The sequence below is a fragment of the Phaseolus vulgaris genome, unplaced genomic scaffold (assembly GCF_000499845.2).
Source record: "Phaseolus vulgaris cultivar G19833 unplaced genomic scaffold, P. vulgaris v2.0 scaffold_69, whole genome shotgun sequence".
NCBI lineage: Eukaryota > Viridiplantae > Streptophyta > Magnoliopsida > Fabales > Fabaceae > Phaseolus > Phaseolus vulgaris.
The window spans coordinates 122,986-136,764 of record NW_027174120.1 but is presented as its reverse complement, the minus strand read 5'-3'; the positions used below and the strand labels follow the sequence as shown (position 1 = coordinate 136,764).

The window sequence follows — 13,779 nt, the reverse complement described above, 5'->3', positions numbered from 1 at the left end:
GGGAGCTACTGACCGAGCTCGACATCGCCGCTGCCAGCTTCATTCCCAACAGCTGGGCATTCGTGCGGGCGTTCCAAATCATGTGCGCACATCTGGGGCTGCCAGCGTCAGTGGACGTCTTCTCTTCCTTTTTGAAGCCAAACACCCAGGAGATCGCCTGTGGGTGAGTCTGAACGGGATTGCTGGGAGATCAATCCTCTCTATCTTTCAGCAATTCTACAAGGATTGGAAGGGCAAATTTGTCCAAGTGCGCCCAAACGACCAGGACGCCTCGCTGCTCGACGGCTTTCCCTTGTATTGGGTAAACAAGGGAAATAAAGAATCCAAGGGAAGCTTCAGGAGGCCAAGAAGTCCTGACAGCATGGGTGCTTTGGACAAGGACCTGTGCTTCTTCTGGAACAGCGTGGCAAACGCCAATATCACCTTCCTCACACTACGCTCATCTCCTTCGAGTTCTTCGAAGATCAACTCGAAGTTCGCATAGGTTAGAGCTCACCCCAGTGTCTAAGTCATTACACTTGACATTACTTCTGCTAACTGTTTCTGGGCGTCTTGTCTGTTGCGCACAAGACTTTGGTTTTATTTCTGCACCACTTATCTGCTTTGTTGCATACTGCCTTATGTGTTTATCTTTCTCTCTGAGCTAACCCATGTACCTTTGCATTATGCAGATCGTATGTTGGGCCAGGGAAAACTAGCTGAATTGAGGGCGCTCGTCCGAGCCCATGGGTTGGCGTCGGGTTCCCAGACCGTGCCAAATTCAGTGGTGGAGATCGCCGCTGCACAGGGCAGATCGCCCCCAAAGGCCCAGCTCCTTCCGAGGCCCAGCCCGCCAATCAACGCAAAAAGCTCATCCTCAGGAAGCCAAAGAGGAAAACCCCTCAGGTGGTCCAAGAGGATGACGAAGAAGACGATGAGGCGACTGAAGATCCTTATCACCAAGAGGAAGAGGGTGGCGCCTTCTTCACCATCTGCTCCGCCTCCTCCTCCAACATCAACACCACCTTCCACACCAGCTCCACCTCCAACACTGCTCCTCCTCCAGCTCCCACCTCGCCAGTCCAAGCACTTCCTCTGGCATCTACACTTCCTGTGGTTGAGGCCGCCGAACCCAACTTCATGGAGAACCCCCGAGCGCCTCCACGCCCTATGTATCAGCTGGAGGGGTCCTCCTTCAAATGCCTCAACCGCAGATGCTGCACCAGGCGGGGATGAAGGTGCTCACAACTCGCCTATCATCATCACCGAATCCCCGGCGTCGCCACCGCGCCAAGAAGCACCTATTCAACAACCAACTCAAGAAGGTGGCGGCGAGAACCAACAACAAACTTCCCTGGTGCCCCCACGAGCAAAACCTCTCACTTGAGGTAAAAGGGTGTGGGAACCCTTCTCAGCAAAACTCAAGATGATGGCGGAGGACTTTCCCCTCCATCATATCCAAAGCTATGGAGAGTTTCCAACAAGAAGCTCCAGGATGACATCTCCGTGCTCCAAGAGGAGAATCGCCTAATCAGGATCGAGGCGGAGAAGTTATCCTGCAATCTCATGCTCGCGGAGCTCGATCACTCCCGAGTGGAGGATGCTATGAGCACCGAGCTCCGGGAGGCACGCAAGGAGGCCACCGATCTACGCCATAAGGTGCAACTCTTAGCTCAAGAGAAGATCGAGCTGGAGAGCAAGCTGGTACCCTATCGCGTCAAAGTGGCTGACCTGGAGGCGTTGATCAAAGCAGACGCCGCCAAAGGTAAAAAACCTTGAGAAAAGGTCAGCAGATCGGGAGGTCTTTTTAGGCAAAGTGGAGAAGGAGAGAGACGACACCATGGCCAAGCTCGCTGAAGCCAAATGAAGAAAACGGGAGATCGCCGCAGAGCTGGCCCAGGTGCAGGCGGAATCCAAGAAGGTTACTGAAGACCTTCTTCAAGCTCGGGAAACAATTGAAGAACTCAAGAAACAAGCTGAAGAGCTGAAGCAGCAGAATGAGGGGCTAAAGAAACAGATTGAAGAACTTGAGCTGAGCTCCGCCCAGATTCGAGGCTGCTGGATTCGAGGCTGCCCGGGAACAATTCGCCTGCCTGTACCCCGACCTGGATCTCTCCATGGTGTCACTGAACAACGAGGTGGTGGACGGGAAGGTTGTCCCTTCTGAAGACTAGCCGCTCGCTGCTTCCTTCACCACTTACTCACCTGCCTCTCTCTTACCCAATTTGCTTGTAACAAATTTTTCCTTTTCTGCTCATGTATCTTGAACTGATTATACTTTATGATAAAGTCTTTGTGCTTCTCCTTACGACTTCTCTGTCTGCTTTATCTCTCCTTGTATAATTCACTTCAACGAAATTAACTTAGTAACTTCGTAAGCGCAATTATATACTACCCGCTACGAACCATCAGCTTTCGAACAAAAACACTCGAACAACTTGTAACCTTAAGGTAATGAACTTTAGCGTGAAATCGCTCTTCAAATAACGAACTTCAACTCAACTAATGGCTTAAGACACCGCTCATCTGATCTGCCTTATCAAAACGGGTCTTGACTTTCTCGCTATTGCTTGAATTTCTCCTGGTCGCCAAAGACTCTTGGCGATATCAGCTTCCTCCTGCTTCACAACTTGGCCATTGTTCCTTTATCCGGGGGTAGAGGCGCCTTTCGGATCCTTCTCTACCTTCCTGAGCTTCAGAACAAAAGACCGGGTGGCTAGGCGTCCTCTTCGAACCTGCCTTAGCCACCCTCCAAACTTCTTCCACCCTTTACACTATACCTGAACTCGCTCGAGACGAGAAGGATTTTATCTTGCCTGAACTCGCTCATCGGCGAGCAGGTCTTTAACTCGCCTGAACTCGCTCATCGGCGAGCAGGTCTTTAACTCGCCTGAACTCGCTCATCGGCGAGAAGGTCTTTAACTCGCCTGAACTCGCTCATCGGCGAGAAGGTCTTTATCTCGTGCCTCTACATTGCCCCAGGGGTTACATCTCCTCTCCCCCAGAAACACTGAGGACTTTTTGCTGGTGCCTCTACATTGCCCAGGGGTTACATCTTCTCTCCCCCAGAAACACTGAGGACTTTTTGCTGGTGCCTCTACATTGCCCCAGGGGTTACATCTTCTCTCCCCCAGAAACACTGAGGACTTTTTACTCTTCCTCGCCTGCACTCGCTCGACGGCGAGGAGGTCTTTATCTCGCCTCAGGACGCGTGAGGGCGTTGAGGTCTTTTAACTGGTGCCTCCGATCGCCGAAAGACGATGAGGACTTTAACTTTAACTGATGCCGCCAATCGCCGAAAGACGATGGGGACTTAGAAACTTTTTAGAAAGCATGCAATCTAAAAGACTTTAAACTCCGAAAACTCTTCTTTATTGGGCGGCCTCATTAAAAAACCCTCCTTAGGGAAAAAAGAGTGCCCCTCCAAACTGTTTTAACAGAAACATTGTAAAACTCTTCGTGTTTGTTTTTACTTACAAAGTTCTTAACTGTAATATAACTTGAGGTGCGTGGCGTTCCAAGTGCGAGGAATCGCCCCTCCTTCCAATGTCTCTAAGCGGTAGGCGCCGTTCCCGAGCGCCTCGGTTATCCTGAACGGTCCCGTCCACTTAGGCGACAGCTTATTCTCCATCTCGTACTGGTGGGCTTTCCTCATCACCAGGTCGCCCTCTCTGAACTGTCTTGGCATCACCTTCGAGTTATATCTTCGTTCAATCCTTCTCTTCACCGCCTCAGCTTTCAATCTCGCCTCCTCCCTGACCTCATCCAGCAAATCCAGATTCAGCCTTCTTTCCTCATTCGAGTCTTCCGCTACAAAGTTTTGGAATCTCGGCGAGCTCTCTGGGCACATGCACCACTTCAAAGGAGACAAAGGAACTCTTCAATTCCTGTACATACTCCAGGTAAGCCGCCATTTGTGGATCTTTGGCCTGGAACTCGCCTGTTACTTGCCCCGTGACTAGCAACGAGTCACTTTTTGCCATCAGCACCCTAGCTCCCATCTCCTTGGCCAGCAAGATTCCGGCGATCAGCGCCTCATATTCTGCTTGATTGTTGCTGGCCTTGAAGGCAAACCTCAAAGATTGTTCGATCAGCACGCCGTTGGGTCCCTCCAAGATGACTCCAACACCGCTACCTTGCTGGTTCGACGATCCGTCCACTGAAAGCACCCAACGGAAGTCGTCCCCTTCAACTCGTGTCGCTTCAGATGAGAGCTCGACCACGAAATCTGCGAAGATCTGCCCCTTGATCGGACGTCGGGGCTCATACTTAATATCAAACTCCGACAGCTCCACTGCGCACTTCCCCATCCTTCCCGCATCATCGGGCTTCTTCAAGAACTTCTGGATGGGCAGGTCGGTCATCACCAGTATCGTGAAGCTATGGAAATAGTGGCGTAACCTCCTCGCCGAAAAGACTACTGCCAGTGCAGCCTTCTCCAGGGCCTGATATCTCGTTTCGGGGCCCTGCAGCACCTTACTAACAAAATAAATGGGCTTTTGAGCCTGATCTTGGTCTTGGGCGAGCACCGCACTCACCGCCCTCTCAGTTACAGCAAAATACAACCTGAGAGGGGTTCCCACCAGCGGTTTGCACAAAACCGGCGGGCTCGCCAGATACTCCTTGAGCTTGACGAAGGCATCTTCACACTCCTTCGTCCAGGCAAACTTGTTATTCCGCCTTAAACACTGGAAATATGGATGGCCCTTTTCTCCGCTAGCCAACACGAAGCGAGACAGGGCGGCCATCCGACCTGTAAGCTGTTGTACTTCCTTCACAGTGGCCGGGCTCCTCATCGCCAAGATGGCGACACACTTGTCAGGGTTGGCTTCTATTCCTCTCTCAGTTAAGAGGAAACCCAAGAACTTTCCAGCCTCCACGCCAAAGATGCACTTCTCAGGATTCAGCTTCAACCTAAACTTGGCGATCGTAGTGAACAACTCCTCCAAGTCCGCAACGTGCTTGCTTTTCTCTGGCGAGGTCACGACCATGTCATCCACGTACGCTTGCACATTCCTTCCCAGCATTGGTGCAAGTACTCGATCCATCAACCTCTGGTACGTGGCCCCCGCGTTCTTCAGCCCAAACGGCATCACCTTGTAGCAGTAGCACAATCTCTCGGTCATGAAGGCAGTCTTCTCTTCATCCATGGGATGCATCTTGATCTGGTTATACCCCGAGAAGGCATCCAGGAAACTCAACAACTTACACCCTGCAGCACTGTCCACCAGGGCGTCTATGCTTGGCAAAGGATACGAATCCTTTGGGCAGGCCTTGTTTAGATCGGTGAAATCGATGCACATGCGCCATTTCCCGTTGCTCTTCTTCACCAGCACGACGTTTGCCAGCCACTCAGGGTACTGGACTTCCCTGATATGGCCTGCTGCGAGGAGCTTCTGGGTTTCGTCTCTAATCGCCCGCCTCCTCTCCTCGTTGAACTTTCTTCTCCTCTGCCGCACTGGTCTCACCAAGTTGTCCATCGCCAAATGATGGCACAAGAAGTCGGGATCGATCCCGGGCATGTCCGAAGCGGACCATGCAAACGCATCTAGATGCCACTCTATCACCTTGGCGATCTGGTCCTGGAGCTCGACCTCCAGAGATCTTCCCAGCTTGAAGATCTTTCCTCCGATCTCTCTCTCGAGCCACTGCTCGACAGGTTTTGGCCTGGTTTCTCTGGCGATCACCGCCCTGGCGATTCCCAGCTCCCTCGCTTCCTCAGGGCGATTCCTTGCCTCTTCTTCCTCTAAACCGGCGTTCCCCTCCCCCAGCTCAGCATCCACCATCACCACGTCACTTCCGGCGGTCTCTTCTATTATCGTCGGTCTGGGCTTCACACCAGGAGGCGGGGTGGTTGTCACATAACTCACCGACCTCTTGTTCTTCAGGCTATTCTCATAGCACTTCTTCGCTTCTTTCTGGTCGGACTTGATGGTGATCACCACCCCTTCCATAGACGGCAGCTTCACCTTCATGTGCCGGGTCGACGGTATAGCGCCTATTCTGTTAAGCGTGGGCCTTCCCTGCAGAATGTTGTATGCTAAAGGAGCGTTCACGACAAGGTACTTGATTTTCCCTGTTCTCGAACCCGCCTCATCTGTAAATGTAGTCCTCAACTCAATGTACCCCCTGACCTCCACCTGGTCACCAGCGAAACCATACAAACACCCTCCATAGGGCCTCAGCTGGTCAAGGGGTAGCTCCAACTGCGTGAAAGTCGGCCAGAACATCACGTCTGCCGAGCTTCCTTGGTCCACCAGAACCTTGTGGACCTTCCTTCCTGCTGTGACCAGCGAGATGACTATGGGGTCGTTGTCATGAGGCACAACGTCCCGAAGATCTTGCTTTGTGAACGTAATGTCCACATCCGGCGAGTGGTCTTCAAACATATCCACCGTCATCACAGACCTCGCATACCTCTTTCTCTGTGACGCGGTGCATCCACCACCCGAGAAACCTCCTGCAATGGTGTGGATTTCCCCGTGGGTAGGCATCTCATGCTGCTGAGCCTCCCCGCCTGCTGGTTGGGAGCTCGACGCGCCCCCCGTCCTTCTATCCAGCAAATAGTCGTTTAGGAACCCGCTCTTGACCAGATCGTCGAGCTGGTATCCTAAAGCCAAACACGAATCCACGGTGTGGCCAAAGCCCTGGTGGAACTCACACCAGGCGTCTGGCTTTGGTCCCAGCACCTTGTCACCCACCTTCTCGGGCGCTTTCAACCTAGCTGATATATTGGGAATGGCGATCAGGTCCGCCAATCCCATGACAAACTTGTGCTTTGGCGGGCGATTGTACTCCCGGCGTGCTGGTTGAGGGCGCCCTGGGCCCCTGCCCTTGTTCTTCCTTGGATCATAAGGATGGCGAGTCCTCTGATCCCTCCTGGCCGCCGCTTTCTCCAGCACCCTCTGTGGCTGGATCCTAGTCTGGGCCACCGCAAGTCGCTTGACCTCAGCAAACGTGGCAGGGTGAGCCCTAATCAATGCCTCGCAGAATGGTCCCGGCAGCACGCCCTTCTTGAATGCGTAGACCAGCATCTCTTCATCTTTGGCTGGCGAGCGGACCATCTGCGCCCCAAAACGATTCAGGTAGTCCATGAGGGACTCTCCCTGATACTACCTTATGTCAAACAGATCATAAGACACCCTAGGCGGTGCCTTGTTCACGATGTACTGCTCGACGAAGATCTTTGAAAACTGTTGGAAGTTGGTTATGTGACCTGTAGGCAGGCTCACAAACCATTCCAGCGCCGTTCCCTGGAGTGTGCTCACAAACATCTTGCAGTACACGGCGTCTGACCCTCCTGACAGCATCATCTGCATATGGAACGTGGTGATATGTGTCTCAGGATCCTCCACGCCGGTAAAAACAGCCTTCACAGGTACCACACTTGCAGGGATGGGCGTGTCGGTAATCGCCTGAGCGAAAGGCATAGGAAAAACACGAGGTGGCGTTGACGGCGCGACCTCTTCAGTGATTGGACGCCCTCGCTGCTCCTGAAGAGCTTGACGCAGTTCTTCAGTCACTTTGCTAAGCTCATCATTCCTGGCCCGAGAGGCGACCAGGTCCTCATGCATTCTCGCCTGCTCTATACGCGAGGCTTCCACATTCGCCTGCAACGAACGCATGATTTCCACCATCTGCGCCATAGTCATGGCGCCTTCAGCAGCAACGGGCGCTACTGGACTTGAACGGTTGCTTCTCATTTTTCTCATGAAAACTTGACGAATCACAGAGAGCAATGAACAACACCTTCTTCAGTGATGATCGATTCAGCGATCAATCGGTCAGAACTTCGCGAAACTTCGAAAGAAACCTCAAGAACACAACGAACTTCCACAGAAACCCGCGACTCTACCGAAAACCAACGCTTCTTCCACGAAAAACCAAACGAGCCAAAGAACTCAGATCTTACCGATCAAAACTCGCGCAATCAGCAGAAAACTTCACCTCACCGAACAAAAACCCAAACGAACGGTGGAAAACGCGAAATTACCGAACAGAACATAGAAGAACAGCGAACAATGGTTGCACCAGCACACAACCACGCAGAAACTGCAAAAACCTCCAAGAACTCACGCTGTGGATGGGAACAGGTTTTACACGGCCCCACGGTGGGCGCCTGATGATCCTGCCTGTTGACCAAAACGCTGGAGCTTTGCCTCGTCAAACTTGGATCGACGTATGCGCCGCGTCAACCTCCGTCCTTCACCGCGATCCACCTCAAGAACCTGCAAAAGAACAGAACGGCGCCGCTGCAGCCGATCACGCTCCGACGCCCAAGTCAGCGACTGAACCACCAATTACTAAGAGTAACACTCAAGAACTCTAAGGAACCGTGAACCAATTCTCTCTCAGTATACTCAAGAACTCGCAAGTGTAAAGAAGACAATCTGAACGTGCGTACCTCAGAAGTTCGTTGGAAACTCTTATATACCTGGACATTTTCTCTCTCCTGGCAGTTACACATCTGGACACGTGGCTCGCATCCAGCTGTACACGTGCCATCATCTGGAGCATCCTTGACTTGGGCGCTACTTCTGACTCTCCTTTGGCTAAGTTACTTATGCATGATACTACTCAGTGCATAGTTGTCTTGGAGCGCGATCTCTTCTGGATTGGCGAGTTAGGGTGCCTTCGTACACACCTTCCCTGTGGTCTCGCCGGCTGCCTTCATGATCTGCACCACCTGTTTCACCGTGTATGCTCAAGCAAGCTGTCCCCCGACCTCATCCTCTGGCCAGCTAGGAAATGTCTATCTGCCTTCATCTCCGGCGATGTCCTTGTTTCGGCGATCTCTAATCACTTGGTCGCCTGGGTTTACATCTGGCGACTTCATCTTTAACCCGGTGACCGCCGGTTCTGGTGTGCTGGAGATCGGAGCACGCCAACTTAATAACTGGCGACTACACGAGCCCCCCGACTTCCTTCCCTTCTGCCAGCCAGGCGTCCCATCAACACGCCTATACAATAGCTTGATGCCACGTCATCACTTCCGACTACCAGGGCGGTACAAGGTACTATAATGGCTCCCAAGCGTTTCAACATCTTAAATGCGCTACGTTTTCTAATTAGATACGCTGATTGAGTGCGTTACATTTGTAATTAAAGGCGCTTTAAGGTGCTTTAAATGCTTGGGTAGTTTAAATAGCGCTGGGAATGTTGGAAACAGGGTTGGAACTTTTGGCAAATTTACGAGAACTCTCTAGTTGCTTGCTCGAACTTTGAGGTTACGGACAAGGGACTGGGAAAATATCTTTGCCTGAGGGAGAAAAACACACACAATACACAGTTCTTTTTACCACCTTCAGAGTGCCATACGCGGTGCTCAGAGACGGAGGTGAACAATTTTGGTGTTTCTTGCTGGCTGACTTGAGCGTCGGAGTGCAAACGGCCTCTTTATCCTCTTTTTGCAGGAATCCACAGGTAACCAGTGGGAAGGAGTCCCTAGCTGACGGTTGAGGTCGTGCACGAAGACGTCCCGGTCAACCGGACGGAACAGGAATACTAAAAGCCCGGTAAACTGACCATTAATGCAATAATAACGGTAAATAATTTAAGGGTAATAAAATCTGAATTAATAACCAACATCCTCCCTTAATTCTGATTTGGAACAACCTTCATGCCCAACATATCTCTGAACTTGATGAAAGCATTGATCTTCAACGGCTTAGTGAAATCTGCAATCTGATCTTCTGATCTACAGTATTCCAATTTGATCATGTTCTTCCCAACTTGGTCTCGCAGGAATTGATATCGAATATCAATGTGTTTACTTCTTTGATGAAAAACCAGATTCTTTGCAAGATTAATTGCAGAGACATTTTCAACATAAATCTTGATTGGAACATCTAGATTAAAACCAATTTCAGTCATGATATTGCTGAGCCAAACTGATTGACAAACACTTGCTGCGGCTACTACATACTCACTGTTTCACGTCCATTTGGTGAATTTTCCATTGCCTTTGTCCAGCTAAAGCAATGATTAATCTCACTGTTTCCATTCGAGCTACGGGAGAAAATATTTCTTCGTAATCATAGCCTTCTCTTTGCTCGAATCCCTTTGCCACCAACCTTGCCTTGTATGTATCAATCTCACCATTTGCTTTCACTTTAATCTTGTACACCCACTTCACATCAATTACTTTGTATCCTTTTGGAAGATCAGTGAGATGCCATGCATTGTTTTTCTCAATCGCCATCAATTCTTCATTCATAGCCTCTTTCCATTTGGGGTGTTGAATGGCATCTGCTAGTCTCACGGGTTCTGAATATGCAAGAAAAGCAAACTGAACCATATCTCCATTATCATCAACTTCATCATCAAGATTTACTTTGCAATCTTGAAGGTGTACATATTGTTGTTGTTGCCTTCTTGGTCGCTCCATCATAGTTGCAATTGGAGATGCAACTTCAGGTTGAATTACAACTTCAGGTTGAACTATAGGTGCTTCAAGAGTGACTCCATCTTTCTCATCATCGTTCAAAACATAAATATATCATTTTTTCGAATCCATTTTAGTTGTTGCATTCCATTGCCATTCCTCGTCTTCGACAAATGTAACATCACGACTGATAATCACCTTCTTTGTCATTTGATTGTACAATTTGTATCCCTCATGCTTATATCTAATGAAAATGGTCTTTTCTGTTAGAATGTATGACTTTAAACTAGAGGGGGGGGTGAACGGTTTAAAGAGGATTTTCGCAAACTTTTAAGCCTAAGATGAAATTACTTCGAGAATAACTTGATTAAGAAATCAGTTTGCCAAAACACAAGGCAAATAAGCACAACACCAGAAAAACAATCGGTTGTTTTGCAAAAACAATCGGTTGTTTATACCAGTTTACAAATATAAAACTGATATTAAAGAGTTAAAGGATAGAGAAAATGCACACAAAGGTTTATACTGCTTCACTCTAAACCCAGAGCTACATCCAGTCTTCCCAGAAACCACTGGGAAATCCACTAAGCAATCAACCCTATATTACTTACAACTCAACCAAAGAAGTGACCTTGATCCCCTCAAGACACACACTTCCTTTGGTCCAGCACAACACCTCTAAGAATGCTGATCTTGATCCCCTCAAGAACACACAACACTTCTCAGCTTTACACACAGAGTTTCTTTCAAAAGTACAAAGGATTACACTTGTTACAGAGAAAAATCTGAAATCAATACAAGATGAAAATCCTATCTCACACTCTTTGATCAATGCAATCTCTAAGCAATTCTCAACTTTTCAAAATCTCAAATCAGTGAAAAACTCAAATATGTTTTTCTATAGTTAAAACAAAGTTGTTTGTTGCATAATCTTAACAAACTATTAATTGCATTTAAAGATTGGTCAAAGCATTAAAAAGTAAAGCGTAAACAGTTAGAAAATCATTTAATGCTCATTCAAAGCACAAAACAGTTTTCTATTATGGTCCCAAAACAAAGAATCGGTTGTTTCCACAAATCAATCGGTTGTTTTGGTTTGACAGCAAGTCAACCATTAAAAACAGTTTTAAACCTTTCTAAAAACAATCGGTTGTTTCGACAAAACAACAGGTTGTTTTTCACTTAGTTTGAAAAACACTTTTTAATTAAAAGGTTTGTCTCGCTTATGCTTTGGATTCAATCAAGAGTGGATATATACAATTTATCTACCCCAGATCCTATCTAAAGACAACTCAGCAACAACAAGCACATCCAGCCTTTCATCAACCTTCAAAGGGTTTGGATTATTCAAAGCTTGAACACACTTGGTTCAACAATCTCCCCCTATTTGGTGAAGACAAATCCCTGGTTGCTTGTGTTTGATTTGATTGAATCTGAAGCAGTTCTTGCAAAAATAGCATATATACAATCCAATGATTCTTACAGCAGCATGTTAGATTTTCACACATCGAAAGCATATTTTCAGATAAACAATCGGTTGTTTCTATCAACAGCAGCAGAAACTGTTTTAATATCAGAGATTTCAGTAGATTTAAACAGTTTCAGAGAAAGATACACAAGAACCAAATAATTCTCCCCCTATTTGTCTTCACAAATAGACTCTAAGATGTATTAAAATAGATTTAGGAGAGATTATTAAGATCAAAGATACCTAACTCATTTCTTAGAAAGAAGAACCTCTCTTTTTTGGTAATGGTTTAGTGAAGATATCAGCTAACTGCAGTTTTGTCTCTACAAACTTCACTTCACAGTCCCCATTGCTTACATGATCCCTGATGAAATGATGGCGTATCTCAATATGCTTGGTCCTTGAGTGCTGAATCTGATTTTTGGTAAGATTGATGGAACTTGTGTTGTCACACATTAAAGGGGCCTTGCTGATTTGCAATCCAAAGTCTGCAAGTTATTGTTTGAGCCACATAATCTGTGCACAACAGCTTCCAGCAGCTATGTACTCAGCCTCAACAGTAGAGAGAGTTACACATGCTTGCTTCTTGTTATGCCATGAGATAAGGCTTGAACCAAGAAGGTGGCAAGTGCCACTTGTGCTCTTTCTATCTAGCTTGCATCCTGCAAAGTCAGAATCTGAATAACCAATTAAATGAATGGGAGAGTGAGAAGGACACCATAACCCAAGAGTTAATGTTCCTTTGAGATATTTCAGAATTCTTTTTGCAGCTTTGAAGTGTGACTCTTTAGGATTTGCTTGATATCTTGCACAAAGACACACCGCAAACACAATGTCCGATCTACTTGCTGTTAGATATAGCAAAGAGTCAATCAACCCTCTGTATTTGGTTTGATCTACTCCTTTTCCAGCAGTATCTGCATCCATGTAGCAACTTGATGGCATAAGAGTGCTTGCTTCTTTGCAAATCTCCATTTCAAATTTCTTGAGTATCTCTTTGCAATACTTTGATTGGCATAGAAAGATCCCATCCTTTGTTTGCTTAACCTGCAATCCAAGAAAGAAAGACAATTCTCCCATCATAGACATTTCAAACTCACCTTTCATAGCAGCCACAAATTCTTCACACAAACTATCTTGTGTAACACCAAAGATGATGTCATCAAGATAGATTTGCACAAGGATAATTTCAGAATTTGACTTTTTGATGAAGGGAGTCTTGTCAATCATTCCCCTTTCATAGCCATGAGATAGCAGAAAGTTGCTAAGCCTCTCATACCATTGCCTTGGAGCTTGCTTCAACCCATACAATGCCTTTTTCAACTTGAAGACATGATTGGGATGTTGATGATCTTCAAAACCCGGTGGTTGATCCACATACACTTCCTCATGGATGTAGCCATTCAAGAAAGTACTCTTGACATCCATTTGGAAGAGTTTAAAACCACTCATACATGCAAAAGCCAACAACAACCTCACATCCTCCAATCTTGCAACAGGAGCAAAGGTTTCACCATAATTAATGCCCTCATCTTGATTGTAGCCTTTGACAACTAGCCTTGCTTTGTTCCTTGTGATCACACCATCTTCATCTAACTTGTTTCTGAACACCCACTTCGAACCTATGATGTTCATCTCAGCTGTTTTAGGGACAAGAAACCATACCTCATTCCTTGCAAACTGATTCAACTCTTCATGCATAACTTCAACCCACTTTTCATCCTTGAGAGCTTCATCAATTGACTTAGGTTCAATTTGAGAGACAAAAGTTGTGTGCCTGCAGAAGTTTGAGATGGAGCTACGTGTAGAGACACCTTCCTTTATCTTCCCTATGATGTTTTCCTCTAACAGATCTCTAGGAATCCTCCATTCTTTGGGCAACTCACTCTGTTGCAGAATTTCAATCGGTTGTTTCTACGAATCAGCCAGTTGTTTTTCTGCACAGATG

The 13,779-nt window shown here is 47.5% G+C and overlaps 2 protein-coding genes across 2 annotated transcripts; both read right to left on the bottom strand.

The window, feature by feature from the left end:
* Positions 1–9,904: 9,904 nt before the first annotated feature.
* Positions 9,905–10,276, bottom strand: LOC137817458 (uncharacterized mitochondrial protein AtMg00820-like). The gene has a single exon (XM_068620748.1). The coding sequence runs from the start codon at positions 10,274–10,276 to the stop codon at positions 9,905–9,907; it is 372 nt and encodes a 123-aa protein (XP_068476849.1).
* A 2,050-nt stretch (positions 10,277–12,326) lies between these two features.
* LOC137817457 (uncharacterized mitochondrial protein AtMg00810-like) lies at positions 12,327–12,806 on the bottom strand. The gene has a single exon (XM_068620747.1). The coding sequence runs from the start codon at positions 12,804–12,806 to the stop codon at positions 12,327–12,329; it is 480 nt and encodes a 159-aa protein (XP_068476848.1).
* Between the last annotated feature and the right edge of the window lie 973 nt (positions 12,807–13,779).

Bases quoted from the DNA above. Each gene is read 5' to 3' on its own strand.
- LOC137817458 (XM_068620748.1), bottom strand. From the start codon at position 10,276: ATGGTTCAGTTTGCTTTTCTTGCATATTCAGAACCCGTGAGACTAGCA.
- LOC137817457 (XM_068620747.1), bottom strand. From the start codon at position 12,806: ATGGAGATTTGCAAAGAAGCAAGCACTCTTATGCCATCAAGTTGCTAC.